General features: G+C 48.1%; 1 protein-coding gene across 2 annotated transcripts; it reads left to right on the forward strand.

Moving 5' to 3' along the window:
• Positions 1–227: 227 nt before the first annotated feature.
• E2F6 (E2F transcription factor 6) lies at positions 228–14,340 on the forward strand. Of its 2 annotated transcripts, none has more exons than XM_005867223.2 (7): positions 228–521; positions 2,387–2,441; positions 6,375–6,591; positions 8,085–8,264; positions 9,931–10,045; positions 11,677–11,827; positions 13,846–14,340. In XM_005867223.2, the coding sequence occupies exons 2-7, from the start codon at positions 2,399–2,401 to the stop codon at positions 13,881–13,883; spliced, it is 744 nt and encodes a 247-aa protein (XP_005867285.1). In that variant the 5' UTR covers positions 228–521; positions 2,387–2,398; the 3' UTR covers positions 13,884–14,340. The 2 variants fall into 2 exon arrangements, with proteins under 2 accessions (XP_005867285.1, XP_005867287.1); XM_005867225.2 differs by having other exon boundaries at positions 245–521; positions 8,109–8,264.
• The last annotated feature ends 4,202 nt before the right edge of the window (positions 14,341–18,542 follow it).

Genomic DNA, 18,542 nt, shown 5'->3' on the forward strand with positions numbered 1-18,542 from the left:
CACAGATTTCTTCGAGACAAACCCTCTACCTTGGGGGGGGGGGGGGGTCCCTGGCACTCTCTCCAGGACCTGAGGGTGGCAGGTGCGCTGGGGCGTTACCCCGAAGTGTGCGGGCGTGCCCGCGCCTCCCTCTTTAGGCTATTCTCCTGGCAGCGCCTTAGATTCGGTCTTTCTCGGAAGTCATGAATTTTTAGCTTCTGGAGACACTCAAAATGGTTAAAGCCAATACCTGTTTGTTTACCAGGTCTTTCCTCAATACATTTGACTATGAACTGCAAGGGACAACCAGGTGCCACCGTCCACCCTGTGCACGGCAGCCTCCTAGTTAGATGACGTGACCGTCTGCTGTCCACACCGCTGCAGTGACGGGTGCTGAGGCTCTGAGCACAGCCAGGGTGCCCGCTCCAGCTGCCCGCTCCAGCTGCCCGCAGCGTGCTCCTCCCGCAGTGCAGCCAGTGCCCTCCGAGTCCAGGTTCCACTGGCTCTTTTCCAAGGCTGCTTAGTCTTGAACAGACTTGTCGGTAATTATACTGTGGTTGTGTACGGGAATGCCCCGAGCTACACACGGAATTCTTTAGGCATCTGCAGTTTACCCTCAATTCAGAGAAAAAAGCATGTGTGTGTATGGTTCAAAACATGATAAAGTCATGTAAAAAAATGAATATTTGGGTGAAAGGGATGTGGCTTTTTTTTTTTTCTTTTTTTGGGTCAGTCCTCACCTGAGGATACTTTTTCCATTGATTTTTAGGGGGAGAGAGAGAGAGAGACATTGATGTGAGAGAGACCTGGACTGGAGCCAGGGATCGAACCTGCAACCCAAGTACGTGCCCTTGACTGGGAATTGAGCCCTCGACCATTCAGGGTTGGGCTGATGCTCTGCCCCGAGTGACACCGGCCGAGGCGGGAGGTGGCACTTCTTCGCACCGTTGCTGCACCTTCTCTGAGGCTGAGATTGTTTCAGAATAAAAAGGAAATGGGTGACCCTGAGGGGCCCTGTTATCCTCAGCTCAAGTGGCAGCCCCTCTCCACTCCACCTTGTCACCATTTTCTCGGGTGACGCCTTACAAGGGCCTTTCAGGGTAGAGCCCGCCGGTCTCTCCAGGGGTGAGGTGCATGCGGTGATCTGGGGGCTAAGTGACGTGATGAGGATGGATTCCCCATACCCCAGCAGGACTACATTTTTCTTTAAATCCTAACACGCAGTTAATTTTACAGCATAATTCTCTTTCCGGGGAATTGCTCCATATCAAGTTAACCTGTTAATAGGGGCGGTCATCATGTCATAGACAATATGGAAGCCCTGGTGCCCAGAATTTGTAACTCATCAACGAAGAGCTTTGTAGCTGCTCACCCTCAGGCTTCCCCAGGCCCCAGTCTTTTTGCTTTTTCTCCCAGACTTACGTTCCCAAACTATGAGCTTGCATATGCCATATTATTGTTCAGAAATCTGTGGTGAGTCTCCACGGGTTATAACAGAAAGTCTAACCTCCTTAGTGTGCTTTCATGGTCTTCCATGTTGAGCCTGGTGCTAGCGTGCCCTTCCCTGGGAACCCTGAGTCCCTCGGGGTGCATCCACGGTAGCCTGTTGCCCCTTCTCGGGGAGCACCTCGTAGAACTCACTTTACCTCCGCTTCGCTGTGCCTGTTGGAGGCCAGGTTTTCCACTTGGACAAGCGCTAACCCTGATTGGTCACAGCCTGTCTGGAGCCACCTCATTGTACTTCGCTCTAAGCAGGCGGCTTACGGGGGTTCCTGTGTCCGCGGCGGCGTCGAAAGGTTTCTGTAAACTCTCACCGTCTCTAAATAGCTGATAAAACGGCGACACGCTGATGTGGAGCCACCACTTCCTGGTTGTTCAGGAATTCACAGGAGCCTTTGTTCGTCTGAACGCCAGAGCTGCTAGCTGTGCAGCGCGGTACTGGCCAGCGGAGAAGGGCTGCTCCCTGTGCATTGGCTGTGATGGGCACGCGCGGCTGCCTGGGAGAGCTCGGGCACGTCTGTGGGAGCCACTCGCACGGAGCACTTACTGACTTAGACATCGCTGAACCCCGACGGAGCCTTCCAGCGTCAGGGAGCGTCCTGATCATTTCGGTGTTTCTTTCTTCCTCCGTATCTGATGCATGTTCTCCTGTCTGTGTTTTCTCTCTCCCTCCTCGTGTCTCCTCCCTTTCTCTCTTGAACTACTTTAGAGATTTGAATCTATGACACTGTCAGATGTGATTACAGCTAGACTAGATATAATTTGGAAGAAGGACTGGTTCTCTCACACCCAAATTACTACCCCAGGGCGAAAAAGAAAATCTATATATTACCCAGTAAAATGCGGTTCATGTGCATTGTTGTTTTTAAGTTACTAAGTTAAATTTCTCTTTGTTTCTTTTTTCCAGCCATCAAAAATAATGATTAATTTAGAAGATAATGTACAGTATGTGTCCATGAGAAGTAAGTTGATTCTTGAAGCGGTTTTAGGTTTTGAAGTTTGAACTATGATTTCAGTGATTACTTTTAAATGGACATGAGTTGATGAGCGACTTAAATAAGATGTGTTATTTGTGCGCTGAAGTGTACCCCTTGGCGTTTCCTGAGGATGTGGGCTGAGTGCTGTGCACGGTGCGTGTACGCTCTGCTGCGTTTCCCCGAAGGCTGAGGGGCCGTCCACGCTGCCGTCAGCAGAACCAGCGACGGACAGGAAGCAGGAGCCGGCCCTTCCCTCCTGGCTCCTGGGATTTCCCGTCTCTTCCTTTGACTCCTGCCCTGGGCAGAGTCGGTCAGTGAAAGGGGAGGGACTGCGGTTGCCCCGCTCCCTGTCCTGGAAACGGTTATGAGAGTGCCCCCTCCTCACTGCCCCCTCATGGGGTCCTGCTCTCACTGGACCACAGCACGTACGTGATGCCCGTGTAGAACCTTAACGTCAGCCCTCACTTCTCCCTCAGCCCCATCATCTCACCGTCGTCGGTCTTCAGGTTTTACCCTGGAGGTGCTCCTCCCTCTGCCCCGTGCCACCGGCTTCGTGAACTGTCTGGCATTATTGAGCTCTCACCAGACCTGGCCCGTGTGAGCTCTTTGCATGGACGGTCACAGCAACCCTCCACAATGTGGGTGTGGGTTGTTACTCGTATTGTCTAGACGAGTAAACTGAGGCCCAGAGAGGTTCAGTAACTTGCTCAGTCAGGGCTCAGCCCCACGCGGGCCTCTCTGACTTAAGCCCACAGTCTAACCCAGGGGTGGGCAAACTTTTTGACTCGAGGGCCACAATGGGTTCTTAAACTGGACCGGAGGCCGGAACAAAAGCATGGATGGAGTGTTTGTGTGAACTAATATAAATTCAAAGTAAACATCATTACATAAAAGGGTACGGTCTTTTTTTTTTTTAGTTTTATTCATTTCAAACGGGCCGGATCCGGCCCTCGGGCCGTAGTTTGCCCACGGCTGGTCTAACCACCGTGCTGTGCTGCTGCCTGCAGTTCAGACGCTCCCAGCCTGAGGTGGGCACCGCCTCCTGCGTAGGCCATCTGCTCCCAGGCTCAGCCCTCTGCTGCCGTGTGATTTTTCCCGGACAGAAATGGGACTGCGGTGTCACTCCACCTGACTCCTCAGTGATGCTCTCTTACCTCCAGAGAAGGCCCCGGCTCCCCATTTACTTGGCTTTACTTATTTGTGTTAAGTGTATAGGCCACCTCATACCCCTAGAAGGAGCGGGCAGGAGGGAATGGACAGGGAGCGGCAAGGCCCTGGAAGGCCACCTCTCGCGTCCCCGCGCCAGCACTCGCTGCTCGCCCATTGCCACAGCCACAGCCTGCAGACGCCCCCGGCGCCGTGGCCTCAAACGCTGCTCTGTCCTTTGACGTGTGTCCCCCGTCAGAGTGGAGGACCCCTTCCTCGTCTCTATTCTCTGTTCCCAGCATCTCCCTGCTGGAGGCTTCCCAGCTCCCTCTCCAGTTACGGCTTCATTTCATCTCAAGTAACTAAATACCTCGCTAGCACTTCCCTCACGGTGTTGTGGTCGAGTCCTTTGCTAGACTCGGGAAAGCTTTTAGTGTGGAGATCTTTGTAATCATTATCTCCCTACAGCCACTTTCAAGTTATAGGTGTTTAACTAATGTCTGTTCTTTATAAACGGACTAACATGATAGGAAACTTGTCCTGAGCTTATACTATGTCTTGCTAGTAATCTAGTTTAATTAAATGCATGGTTTTTATTTTATTTCTTTTCGTTTATTTTTTATTGATTTTAGAGAAAGAGGAAGGGAGAGGAGGAGATAGAGCAGCGGCTCTCAACCTGTGGGTCGTGACCCCTTTGGGGGTCGAACGACCCGCCAGCACTCGCTGCTCGCCCATTGCCACAGCCACAGCCTGCAGACGCCCCCGGCGCCGTGGCCTCAAACGCTGCTCTGTCCTTTGACGTGTGTGTCCCCCCGTCAGAGTGGGGGACCCCTTCCTCGTCTCTCTGTTCTCTGTTCCCAGCATCTCCCTGCTCGGAGACTTCCCAGCTCCCTCTCCAGTTACGGCTTCATTTCATCTCAAGTAACTAAATACCTCGCTAGCACTTCCCTCACGGTGTTGTGGTCGAGTCCTTTGCTAGACTCGGGAAAGCTTTTAGTGTGGAGATCTTTGTAATCATTATCTCCCTACAGCCACTTTCAAGTTATAGGTGTTTAACTAATGTCTGTTCTTTATAAACGGACTAACATGATAGGAAACTTGTCCTGAGCTTATACTATGTCTTGCTAGTAATCTAGTTTAATTAAATGCATGGTTTTTATTTTATTTCTTTTCGTTTATTTTTTATTGATTTTAGAGAAAGAGGAAGGGAGAGGAGGAGATAGAGCAGCGGCTCTCAACCTGTGGGTCGTGACCCCTTTGGGGGGCGAACGACCCTTTCACCGGGGTCATCTAAGACCATCGGAAAACACATATATAATTACATATTGTTTTTGTGATTAATCACTATGCTTTATTTTTTTTTAAATATATTTTATTGATTTTTTACAGAGAGGAAGGGAGAGGGATAGAGAGTTAGAAACATCGATAAGAGAGAAACATCGATCAGCTGCCTCCTGCACACCCCCTACTGGGGATGTGCCCGCAACCTAGGTACATGCCCTTGACCGGAATTGAACCTGGGACCTTTCAGTCCGCAGGCTGACGCTCTATCCATTGAGCCAAACCAGTCAGGGCTTACTATGCTTTAATTATGTTCCATTTGTAACAATGAAATTGGGGGTCACCACAACATGAGGAACTGTATTAAAGGGTCGAGGCATTAGGAAGATTGAGAACCACTGAGATAGAGAAACATCAGTGTGAGAGAGAAATATTGATCAGTTGCCTCTTGTATGCACCCTGAGGATCGAACCCACAACCTTTCAGTGATTGTACCCACAACCGGCCAGGGCTAGCTGCATGCTTCTTAAAGTTAGAATTTCTAATTTGTAATCTTCCAAGGTTTGTTGTAGAATTGTGACTTTCTTCTAGTTACACTTAAAAAAATTTTTTTAAATTTCTTTTTAAGCCTGTTTAATCTCAAGTGTAGGAATGGCCTGCACAAAGGAGACATTTATGTTATAAAATAGGTGTTTTTCTTGGAATAACCGCGTGGTCTTGAAGCTGCGTGTGCCATTGCAGAGATTCTGGATCGGGCACTTCTGATGGAGGGGGTGTGAATATTTCTTTTGAGGCACACTGACTATGGTTTGCTGTGGAACTAGAGAAAAAGAAAATTCATATACTCCACACTAGAACAGCTGCGTGATTTGTGAATTTATTTCCTCTGCACACCAAACCATAAGGACTCTTTTTCAGTATCAAATTCGGAAAGATGAAGAGAATTGTAACATTCAGTTCTGGCAAGTCCTCAGCCACTGCCTCCGGTCAGCCCAAGACTAATGACACGGCAATCGGCTGCTAAAATATTTGCTGCTAGTATTAGTGGAGAGAGATGTTGAGCCTGCGTGTAAGGGAAATGAATGCAACACGATTATAGTCATCAGTCATTAGCAAACGTTGTATTTCGTTATTAATAATTATGTATAACAGGATATTGAAAAAACTAAGTTACAAAAATTTTATTAAAACGTTTCTTACATACCCTTATGTTGGCTGGGCCGCAAAAATATTCGTTGTGGGCCGTGAGTTTGACATGCTTGGTCTAAAGCCTTTTGTTACCTGGGAATAGGCTAATTTTTATCCAGTTTGAGAAACTATTTCATAAAATTATTTCCTAAATCTTTTATAAAAATTAGCTGTGATTTGATCAGTGTATAGAATTTCTGTAGGTGTCTGTGCTTACTAATCAAGAGGAAATACATTATTTTAAATGAATTTAGAAAGAAATGATATTTAAAATTTTACAAATGGGTTTGTTTTGTTTCCCAGAAACTCTAAAAGTGAAGACACCTCGGTTTGATGTATCACTGGTGTATTTAACTCGGAAATTTATGGATCTTGTCAGAAATGCTCCTGGGGGTATTCTTGACTTAAACAAGGTTCCAACAAAACTGGGAGTCCGGAAACGAAGAGTGTATGACATCACCAATGTCTTAGATGGGATCGACTTGGTTGAAAAAAAATCGAAGAACCACATTCGATGGATGTGAGTTGGCTTCAAACTTTCCATGGCTTTTTCCTTCTCGTTAGGTGACAATGCCATGCTTCACACAAACTGGGTATGAGCAGTGTTTCACGAAAGAAAACTCGACTTCTGTTAGGAAAGGCGTTCTATAAAATCTTTTTACGTTGTCCCACAGAATATATAGCTATTTTTTCCTACTTAAGAGTCATAGACAGTAGGATATTATGGATAAGTTAAATGGAATATGATTGGTTTTAAGATACTCACTTTTCAAAGTATTTCTTCAGTTCATATTGATGATTCATATCAGGGGGAATCAGATGAGGTTTTAGCACAGTGGTTCCTGCATATAGTGTAATAGACACTTAGAGCCCAGGGCTGTGATCGCTGTTCTGGAGGAGAGTGTAAAAACGATGGATCACACTTACAAACTCATGGCCCGCAATGGAAACGGGTAGACTTAATGTCGAAAGGGCAATTGCTAAAGACAACATGTGATTAGAAAGGGTCACATGACAGAGGACCTTACAGTATAGATGTCGGTAGATTTGGGTATATGGAGGGGGGGGTGCTGCACATGCCATAAGAAAGCTGTTACGCTTACAATAGGCAAGTGGCCTGGGGAATAGTTCCAAGCATCCAGTAAGAAACAGTCCCAGCTGTCAGTACATAGAGACCTTGCAGGCAAACGAAGCTCCAACAAAGATCACAGAATGACTCTAAGTAATTAAAGGTTATGAGAGGAAAGGGGTTTATAAAGGAGGTGTGTTTTTCCAATAATACAGAAATGCAGATTGAAGTCTAATTGGAACGTGTTTACTAAATAACATTAAACAGCACGGGGGTGGGGGGGCAGGGTGTGGTTAATATCGTTTGTATTCTGTATCACTAATGGGAATCAGGTTGAAAATGGGCAAGGAAAAGATAGCGGTAGCAGTCTTTTCTGTCTTTATTTTCATTAAGCTTGAAGAAAAAAAGAGCAGTTGTTACTCAGGTCATGTGTTGGGTTAGACAATAATAAAGAAAATAAATTTTTTAAGAACAATGAATATAATCATTATATTCAGATAGAACTAGATATAATATGCACAATAGGGAAGAATACAGACTGAAAAATTTAGCAGAGGAACTGTCATTTAGCCAGTACTTGCTTTTCATATGTAGACACTGAGGGACTGAAAGATCATAACTTGGCAAAAGTCAGGCTGCGTGCAGTAGAGCTGGGCTTACTCTGGGCACTGTCGACTCTCAGTGCAGTGATCGTCTCAGTTAGCTTTCCCTGCCTCTTCATGAAGCTTCCCGTGGGGTTATGCTGTGTTTGGTTAAGTCCCTGTGAAAGGGACTAGAAGTGGGGACAAGCCCAGCTATGTGGAGGGAGAATAATGGTAATGTAGAATAAGGGGAGGGCAGGGGTGGAGTCGAAGTGTCTGTCCGTGGGAAACAGCTGATGGAACCTGGGGGAAGGGCACTAACCAGTCTGCGTCCTTCCGCCATCTCCTGCGCGTGGCTGACAGTGGTCCTGTCCCCTGCTTTCCAAGAGGATCCGATCTCAACAATTTCGGAGCAGTGCCCCAACAGAAGAAGCTGCGGGAGGAGCTGTCTGATCTGTCGGCCATGGAAGAGGCTCTGGACGAGTTGATTAAGGATTGTGCTCAGCAGCTGTTCGAGTTGACGGATGACAAAGACAATGAAAGATATCCTTTAGCTCCGTGCCTCTCGAAAGCGGTCTCCTTCCAGAGCAGCTGCCTTCAAGAGTAGCCAGCCTGGGGGGTTATTCTGTATAGCTGAGGCAGAATCAGATTTCTAGAAGTTAAAGGGCGTAAAGGTTTAGTCACATAGCCTAGTAACACGTCCTGGCCCGCAGCTGCTTGGTGCGGTGGTTCCGTTCGGTGCTGTGTCCTGGCCTGAGCCGAGCAGGAAGATGCCGAGGTTGACGTTCATTTACAGTTAAACTAGCGGGCATTCTCGTTCCTCCGGGGCCTGGCTGCTGTAATATAGGCAGAAGGCTGTATAGCTGAGGCAGAATCAGATTTCTAGAAGTTAAAGGGCGTAAAGGTTTAGTCACATAGCCTAGTAACACGTCCTGGCCCGCAGCTGCTTGGTGCGGTGGTTCCGTTCGGTGCCGCGTCCTGGCCTGAGCTGAGCAGGAAGATGCCGAGGTTGACATTCATTTACAGTTAAACTAGCGGCATTCTCGTTCCTCCGGGGCCTGGCTGCTGTAATATAGGCAGAAGGCTTGTTGGCTTTTGTGACAGCCCTGTTTCCCCTCAGTTCTCCATCACGTTTACTTCTGAAATGGAACGAATGGCATTGAAATGGCGCCTAGACCGCGCCTCCAGGCCACAAGGCCGAGGTCGTGGCGTCAGCATTCTCTTCAGCTCAGTGTCTGGATCAGAGGGGAGACTTGTCTCTGCAGCTGATCTTTGGGGCTCCTGAGCTGTTTGCTGCTGGGCTCCCCTGGTGGCACCTCGGGGAGCTGTTACCGACTCGGAGCTTTCTGTGCTTCCAATTTATGTAAACTCGACAGCAGTCTAGGCTGCTCCAGTCGCTGTTAAAAGGAAAGCCGTTGCCAACATTACTACACTCAGGAGGTCTGTGGAGTAAAAAAGAATGCTGGCAACCCAATAAAACGCGCAGTTGTTATAATTTTACTCAACACAGCAACCAAGTACAAAAATTCAGGTGGTTGGACGAGAAATCCCATTTAGGTGATAATCCTGAAAAACTAAATTCTCTAAGTTGATTCTACTTTTTTTAGAGTATATTTTTTTATTGATTTCAGAGAGGAAGGGACAGGGAGAGAAAGATAGAAGCGTCAGTGATGAGAGAGAATCCTTGATCGGCTGCCTCCTGCATGCATCCGGGCATGTGCCCTCACCTGAATTGAACCGTGACCTCCTGGTTCATAGGTTGACAACAGCTGAGCCACTCCGGCTGGGGTGTTTCTACTTTTTAGAGATTTTTTTCCACCTCAATTTTAAGGGTTCTTATCCCTTAAACTCTGAACATTTCCCCCCAGAGGTTCTTAGAGTGAGTGCTGGCAGTGAGGAGGGAATGGAGCTGGGTGGGCGGACTTGATACCTTTATCAGTTGTGTTTGTCTTGGGAATTCAGACTTTATTAATGTTTTTCTCCAGAAATTGTCATCATAATCACAATAGTACAGTTTAAAGGAACTCTTAAATTGAGTTATAAATGTAAAACACTAAGTCATGAAATACAAATTATGTATGGAAATATTCTTACCAACTGCCCCCCTTAATCGTTGGTAATATTCTGACATTCCACTCGCATTCCTGTATTACAAGAGCTGAGTTACCTCCCCACAGAGCAGACCTCTGCAGATCCTTGACTGGTTTACGCTCGCGTATGTGACGTACCAAGACATCCACAGCATCCGAGCCTTCCACGAGCAGATTGTCATTGCAGTGAGAGCTCCGGCGGAGACCAGACTGGACGTCCCAGCCCCCAGAGAAGTAGGTGACCTGCGTTTGTAGGGAGCCTTGGGGGGGAGGGGGGGAGGCAGCTGCTGAGGCTCTGTTGCTTGGCAGCCTCGCTAACTGTGTGACCCTCGCATGCACGCTGGTCCTGCTCAAGGCCCTGTGCACATTTTCACTTAAATCACACAACAAGCTCAACACTAGGAACCTAACATAGAAGATTAGTGAACTTGCTCACGGTCACAGAGTGAGAAACAGAACCAGACTTCAACCCTGAGAGTTTGTCTTCTTAACTGTTGGGCTATCCGCCCCTTGGAGGAATCACCAGGAATTGGCTAAAGTCTTGAAGTTCCAGAAGGAAATCTGGTGTCAGCCAAGGCTCTAGGGCCGTGGTCGGCAAACTGCGGCTCTTTGGTCCCTTGAGTGTGGCTCTTCCTAAGCCAGGGGAGTACCCTAATTAAGTTAATAACAATGTACCTACCTATATAGTTTAAGTTTAAAAAATTTGGCTCTCAAAAGAAATTTCAATCGTTGTACTGTTGATATTTGGCTCTGTTGACTAATGAGTTTGCCGACCACTGCTCTAGGGGATTAATTCACTAACCCAGCTCAGAAAAGACTGGTGAGGAAACTAGAATATTACGTCATACAGTAAAAATGAAAAGTGCAGTTGCCTGTGAAAATATTACTCTTATCAATCTGCCAGTGCTCAGCACACTCTTCCCCTTGCAGGGACGTTAGTATTGAAAGGTAATTGTCATCAGAAGTTGATTGGTAAGGATGGAGTCAGAACCAAGGAGTGTGGCCGTTCCTGGGACAGACGGTTGGCTCTGACAGGCTGGTCAACCCAGGGGTGCTCAGTGATGCTGTAGGGATTTACCTCCCTGTAGGGAGGAGGACTGGACACCCACCTTCCTTGTCCCCAGCAGGCACTGTCCAAGGGGATGCAGATGCTCTCCAGCTACCTGTGGTCCCAGGAGGCTGTAGGAAGGGCGGCACGGGGTCCTGAGGCTTCTCACTGGGCTGTGCAGCAGGGGCAGTGCTGCCGTGGTACCCAGCCCAGGCCCACCGCGCGGACAGGAGGAAAAAGACTGACGGTCGAACCCACTCGCAGTCAGAACAAAGGACCCGTTTCTAACTGGAGCTGTTCCTTAAGAACATAGCATAATTCTCTGTAGAAGCTCCCAACTTCCTGATGCTCATGGGTTCCAGTGGCTTAAATTACAGGAGGTATATTTTGTCTTGATCTCAGCTGCTTTTTCATGTGGACAAAAGAATGGTCTTGCAGTTAGCTCTTCAGTGGTCTGGAAATTGAAACACACCCTGGTCACCTGAGACCACAGGGGAGTCTCGGTTTGTTTGTCATCAGGACACTGGGTTTTGGCTCACGTACAGATTCCTTGAAGGGGTCAGTCAACCCCGAGGGGAGGAAAGTGGGCTCATGAGGACTGAGGAGTCCCATCAGTACTCGATGGCTCTGGAACCATCATTCTGTGGTCAAGGAGCTGTTTTTAATGTCACAAAAGCTTAGTACATGGTCTTCTCAAACATGGAAAGTAAATTCTCTGGATTTACATGTTTAGAAACGTCCCTTGGAACCCGTCCAGTGAGTGACAGACACAGTTCGGAACCCCTGGTTGCCGCTGACGCTTGCATGTCGTTTCCAGGACTCCATCACGGTGCACATACGGAGCACCAAGGGGCCCATCGACGTCTACCTGTGTGAAGTGGAGCAGGGGCGCTCCGGCAGGAAGGGCTCTGAAGGGGCAGGACCCTCGGCGTCTAAGAAAAGCAAACACTCAGAAACACCCGACAAAGGTAAACACCGCTTTTCTGGTCTCGGGAAATGTCAAGGAGCTATTTTTAATGTCACAGAAGCTTAGTATATGGTCTTCTCAAACATGGAAAGGAAATTCTCTGGATTTACATGTTTAGAAACGTCCCTTGGAACCTGCAGTTCTGTCCAGTGAGTGACAGACACAGTTCGGAACCCCTGGTTGCCGCTGACGCTTGCATGTCGTTTCCAGGACTCCATCACGGTGCACATACGGAGCACCAAGGGGCCCATCGACGTCTACCTGTGTGAAGTGGAGCAGGGGCGCTCCGGCAGGAAGGGCTCTGAAGGGGCAGGACCCTCGGCGTCTAAGAAAAGCAAACACTCAGAAACACCTGACAAAGGTAAACGCCGCTTTTCTGGTCTCGGGAAATGTCAGGTCCTCGTGGTTTTAAGTTGTATAATACTTTTTAAAAATGTACTGGGTGACGTCGCTTAATAAAATTATATAGGTTTCTGGGGGAAAAATTGAGCATACAAATAAGTGGAAGCATATACTGTGTTCATGGGTAAGAAGAATTAACATCATTACAATGCCAATACTACCCAAAGCTGTCTATAGATTCAACGCAAAAAAGACCCTGAAAAGGTACAGCAATCTTGAGAAAGAACAAAGTTGGAGGAATCGCACTACTTGGTATCAGGTGGTATGATATCAAGGCCACAGTAATCAAAACAGCCTGGGACTGGCAGAGAAACACATAGGTCAGTGGAACAGGATAGAGAGCCCAGAAGTAAAGCCACACCTTCTTGGTCAATTAACATTTGACAAGGGAGCCCTAGCCAGTTTGGCTCAGTGGATAGAGCATCGGCCTGCGGAATGAAGGGTCCCGGGTTCAATCCCTGTCAAGAGTATGTACCTTGTGTCACTTAATAAAATTATATAGGTTTCTGGAAAAAAATTGAGGATACAAGTAAGTGGAAGCATATACTGTGTTCATGGGTAAGAAGAATTAACATCATTACAATGCCAATACTACCCAAAGCTGTCTATAGATTCCACGCAAAAAAGACCCTGAAAAGGTACAGCAATCTTGAGAAAGAACAATGTTGGAGGAATCGCACTACTTGGTATCAGGTGGTATGATATCAAGGCCACAGTAATCAAAACAGCCTGGGACTGGCAGAAAAACACATAGGTCAGCGGAACAGGATAGAGGGCCCAGAAGTAAAGTCACACCTTCATGGTCAATTAACATTTGACAAGAGAGCCCTAGCCAGTTTGGCTCAGTGGACAGAGCATCGGCCTGCAGACTGAAGGGTCCCGGGTTCAATCCCTGTCAAGAGCATGTACCTTGGTTGTGGGCTCGATCCCCAGTAGGGGGCGTGCAGGAGGCAGCCAATCAATGATTCTCTCTCATCATTGATGTTTCTATCTGTCTCCCTTCCTTTCTGAAATCAATAAAAATGTATATATTTTTTAAAAATGTGACAAGGGGCCAAAAACACACAATGGGGTAAAGATAGTCTCTTCAATAAAGGGTGTTGGGAGAATGTTAGACTCGCCCATAAAAATCCTATAAGAAAACATAGGCAGTAAAATCTCAGACATTTCACATTGCAGTATTTTTTCTGATCTATCTTCTTGGGGGAGGGAAACAAAAGAAATAAACAAATGGGACTACATCAAACTAAAAAGTTTTGCACAGCAAAGGAAACGATCAGCAAAATGAAAGCAACCCCCTGCCTGGGAGAACGTATTCGAACCTGACAGTTAACTTCCATGTGGTTTTGATGAGAGTAAGACCTTGGGATCTCGGCGTCCCCGTGTGGACCAGCTGGGGAGGTCTGTGGCTGGAGAAGGCCGTCCACAGTCGCGGCAGGGGCTCTCGGGTACATGTTTGCCCTCCAGTGTGTTCTTGTGACCGAACGTCAGCTTCATGCCAGTCACGTGGCGCCTGACCAGGGCTCTTCGTCTTTGTTCTGCAGTTGAATTGTGTGCTGTTACCTGGTTGCTTTTTAACCCTCATTAGAAGAATTTCTTGTGTTTGTTATTTTTCAGAAGAAAATCCTCCACAGCAAAGTGAAGTGAGTGACTGACGGGATTTGAGCCCCGAGTGTTGAGTGGCTTTGGAGCGTCACGTGGATGATGACGCATCGAGTTTGATCCTCAGCGATCAGTCACTGTGAAGTCCCCCCTCCGTCAGTGGCACAAGGCTAGTCGTGTCTTTGAGTGGCTCACTACTTAGATTCCGGGATGATTATGGTTTCCACATTCAGAAGCAACTCTTTTTATAACTCACTGCTTTTTGTCAGTGAACTAGATATCCTGCCTACTACCTTCCGCAAAGAGTATCACTAACCCGAAACGGTCAGTCCTGTGTGGACTTTGCCTTCCCTTCAAGGATCATGTGTCGTCATCACAAAAGCAGTTGCCTTACGCGAGGTCACGTCTGCATTAGCTGCTGCGCAGTGGGTGGGCGTGCACACGCCATCTAAGTGTGATGTCTGTATATATCTGTATAGTGCTTAGATCGCTTATGTGTGTCTCAGTGAGTATCTGAACTTAAAGATCATGGGTTTAATTAAAGACTTTCAGTATGATTCCCAGTGGTGGAATGGGGTCCAGGTGACCTACAGCTACTGTCCGAGCAGACGGGTGGCATGCCTCACACCTTCAGGGACAAGTGTGGAGATACCATCAGGTAGTGGCTTAAAGAGTGTGAGACAGGAGTTCGATGACGGTGACAGCTGGAAGCTGTTCTAAGCTTTTTGCCAGCAGCTTTGTGATGTTTCCGTGTGCAGCCTTGCTCCTCGCTCAGAGGGGTGCATTTAGGCATTAGTTGTCCCCTGCCCTCTCTCCCGCTCCAGCCCCTTTTCCAAGTACCTAGCTATGTCTACCTCACTGGTAAATCACGTACCACCCTGTGCCTCAGCTCACTCGAGTTACCATGAGACTGTGAGCTCCTGGAGGGACTCTGTCTTAATTAGTGCTACGCCCAGAGCCTTGCACGATGCCTGACATAAGCGTGCTCCGTTGCTGAACAAACCAGCGAGTGAGTGGATTGTAAAATCAGGCTTGTCTGCCACGTGGGATCTTGGGAGCATCATTCAGACTTTTATTGTAAACGTCTCGCTTTCAAATAAAAATTTGAAGCAACTTGAAATTAAGATCATGTATTAAAAGGTTTAAAGTAGGAATCAAAATACTGAAAAAGAGTGCTGACTGTGGAGGATGCACATCCCTCTGCACTCCAGTGGCTCTCCCCTGTGCTCCGTGCCCCGGCCCCGCCCCCAGCAGCCCCCGCCCCCGGCGTTCTCTCCAGGCCTGGGCTGCTGGGAGTGCTCCCGTGCGGGACTTGAGCAGGAGTGTGTACGGGTCAGGTCTCAAGGAGAAGATTGGGGCTGCGAAGTAGAACTGGCGGCTGTCAGTCTGCATGTGGTGGCCAGAGCCCTGAGAAGGTGTCATCTAGCGCAGCGGTCGCCAACCTTTCGGACCTCGAGGACCACCCGTTGGCGACCGCTGATCCAGCGAGGGTAGAGCAGGAGAAGGGGAGTGGCCCCGAGCATCTGTATTGAAGGGGAAATAGGAGAAAAGGCCTTTCCTGAGAAGGAATGGGGGGCGGGGGTAAGGAAGGTAGTCTCCCCCAAAACCAACCAAGGAAGCGTGGCCAGAGGTGAGAGCATTGACTCTGAGCAGCAGTTCCTCTCGAAATGTGACAAGTGTTGAGCTTTACAGATTGGTCCGGGGATGTAATGAGATCATGTGAACAACAGTTGTTTGTAACCATAGACGTGTGATATAAAGGAATATTCTCCATCTTCCGTGTCCGGTGTGTATCTTACAGCTGCTTCTGCAGCCCCGAGCTGGCCCCCAGCCCTGCCTTTCCCGCACGCTGACAGCGCTGCCGTCTGCACACTGTCCTTTCCTGTCCTTCACCCGCTTCGGAGGCCTGGGGTGTTCCCATGCTCCCTGCAGGCCTCGCTTTCCCATCTTACTCCCGTGCAAGCCCTCCCTCCACTCACCTGGTGGCTGGGCCTGCAACCCACTGACTTCCCGTCCCTGCCTTTGCTCTCATCCTCTGCCTGGAATTGCCCTCTTCTCTGCTTTCAAAGCTACATCCCCAGCTGACACCGCCCTCCACTCCACCCCCTCGGGCCTGCAGTCCCGACAGGGCATTGGGTAGCCACCCACCCTCCAGTCGGCTTTCCCCACCGGCATTTCCTGCTCTCGATGGAGGGGCCCAATCTCCCCCCGGGCTTATGTTCCCCACATTTCTGTAGTGGTCGGTACATTTTTGCTGGATGAGAAAAGTGACCCGGCTTCAACCCATTCCCAAGAATTTGAAAGCGAAGCCTGACTTCAGACACACAAACCAACAAACTGGATTTGCTCTAAAAGGGAAAATGCCTGTCCCGAAGCTGCCTGTTCCGCGTTCCAGCGCGCGCACTGCCCACTTGTCCCTCCCTCAGCAGGAGGGAGGCCACAGATCCGTGTGACGCTGCCATCTAGTGGAGAATTGAGTTACTTGGGTTTCTTCACCTGCTTTCAATGAAGCGGGTGCTAGAGAATAGCATTTTGTTGATAAAGTGAATTGATACTAATTTTTACATATTAAAATTTAAATGGAGTGACGGGAAGAAAAATTACAGCCATTAAGAAAGCACAGTACCTGCCTATGCCGAGTTTTCTGTTCCTGCCATAATCTAGTCTCCAGAGACCTTAATTGTCTTGACACCCTCCCAGCATCACACTGGGCCGTGACATTGGACCCCATGGTCAGGAAGCAGCCAGTACCGTAGGTGTCCTAAGATGTGTGCCGAAGGTGGTAGACAAACCCAGTCTTTTTTTTTTTTTAATCTTCACCCAAGGATATGTTTGTTTTTTTAATGATTGACTTTACAGAGGGAGAGAGAGAGAAACATCGATTGGTTACCGCCTGTATGTGCTCCAATCAGGGACCAAACCCTAAGCTGGGTATGTGCCCTGACCAGGAATCAAACCTGCGACCCTTCAGTGCGCAACCAGCCAAGCCGCCTGGCCAGGGCAACAACCATTCGCTACCAAGTACTGTACGTGTCAGGGTCCCATAAGAAAGCCCTGGTAGCCCTGGCTGGCATGTACAATGGTTAGAGCACCCGCCTGCTAACCAAAGGGTCATGGGTGTGATTCCCAGTTAAGGGCATGTACCTGCGTTGCAGGTTTGATCCCTTGGCCCTGACTGGGGCACCGGCAGGAGGCAACCCATCGATGTGTCTCTCACATCAATGTTTCTCTCTCACCCCCTCCCTTCTACTCTCTCTAAAAATCAGTGGGAAAATATCCTCGGGTGAGGATTAAAACAAAATGTGTTATGCTAGAAAAGAAATATTCGTTCAGACTTAAAAGGAACATTGGAATGTGGCTCAGTTAAAACCCTTCTAGAAGTGTCCGTCCAGCACGTGGTGACTTATTCAACCGCATAATCTGGTGAGGGACACTGGCTTGCTATTTATAACGAGGCAGGCGCTCCATTGCTGAGCACTTGTCAGCTCGCGGAAGGAGCTGAACATCCTGTCCAGGACTTTGCAAAATTCTTTCAGACCCTCTCATGCAAACTTCAGTAGCAAATGGTGTCACCAGCCGGAGTGGTTGTCTGTAGACAGACCCTCGTCTTATATTTAACTTTGAAAATACACTTAAAATCCTTTTAAAGATTAGCCATTTCTTCTCAGTTACACTGCTGGGTTTAATTCGGTGCAAAAGGAAAATTGGGTGGTAGGTAGACGTTGTATCATGTTTGGGCCTCGACCTGCTTTTATGACTCCTGCTGCATTTACTAGTTACGGTTATTATCTGCTCACCTTCCTGAGCCCTTATCTCATGCCAGTCACTGGAGTTCGGGATATAAATAGTCGAGTTTCCACATTATCCTGTCAGGGAGGTACCCTTATCCTCACTTTAGAAACGAGAAAGCTGAGGCTTGAGAGGGTAGGTGACTTGCCTGCCCAGGGCCACACAGCCAGTCAACAGGAGAGCCAGGATTTGGGCCCAAGAGAGTGACTCGCAGTCTCAGACACCCTTTAAAAACAAAGGTGACGCCTGGCTGGCGTGGCTCAGTGGTTGAGCATCAACCTACGGACCAGGAGGTCTCGAGTTCGATTCATGGTCAGGGCACATGCCCAGGTTGTGGGCTTGATCCCCAGTAGGAGGTGTGCAGGAAGCAGCCAATCAATTATCCTCTCTCTTCATTGATGTTTCTATCTCTCCCTCTCCCTTCCTCTTCTAAAATCAATAAAAAAAAAATTTTTTTTAAAAAGGTGACACCCATGCCAGGTTCTGTGGGTTTTTGTTTTTGATTTGAGAGAGAGAAACATCAACTTGTTTTCCTTATTTATGCACTGATTGGTTGATTCTTGTATGTGCCCTGACCCGAGATGCTCTGATTGGTTGATTCTTCTTTGTGCCTTGACCCAAGATGCACTGATTTGTTGATTCTTGTATGTGCCCTGACCTGAGATGCTCTGATTGGTTGATTCTTGCATGTGCCCTGACCCGAGATCTAATCCGAAACCTTGACGTATCGGGATGATGCTCTAACCAACTGAACTACCCGGCCAGGGCCAGGCTATGTGGTTTAAGCAACTAGAAACTTTTGGGCTCAATACTGTAGCCATGAGAAAGTGTCTTAATCTTTGGACAACGCTTCAGAAGTTGTGGCAAATACTAACTATCGAATCGTGACAAGCATACTACCTAGTTCCATTTCTTTATCACTG

Source organism: Myotis brandtii, unplaced genomic scaffold, assembly GCF_000412655.1.
Source record: "Myotis brandtii unplaced genomic scaffold, ASM41265v1 scaffold247, whole genome shotgun sequence".
In the NCBI taxonomy this organism is placed as follows: domain Eukaryota; kingdom Metazoa; phylum Chordata; class Mammalia; order Chiroptera; family Vespertilionidae; genus Myotis; species Myotis brandtii.

Coding starts and splice junctions, on each gene's coding strand:
- E2F6 (XM_005867223.2), top strand. CDS start 2,399: ATGATTAATTTAGAAGATAATGTACAGTATGTGTCCATGAGAA. Junction 6,592..8,084: donor AAGAACCACATTCGATGGAT/GTGAGTTGGCTT, acceptor CGTGGCTGACAG/TGGTCCTGTCCCCTGCTTTC. Junction 8,265..9,930: donor GATGACAAAGACAATGAAAG/ATATCCTTTAGC, acceptor TGACTGGTTTAC/GCTCGCGTATGTGACGTACC.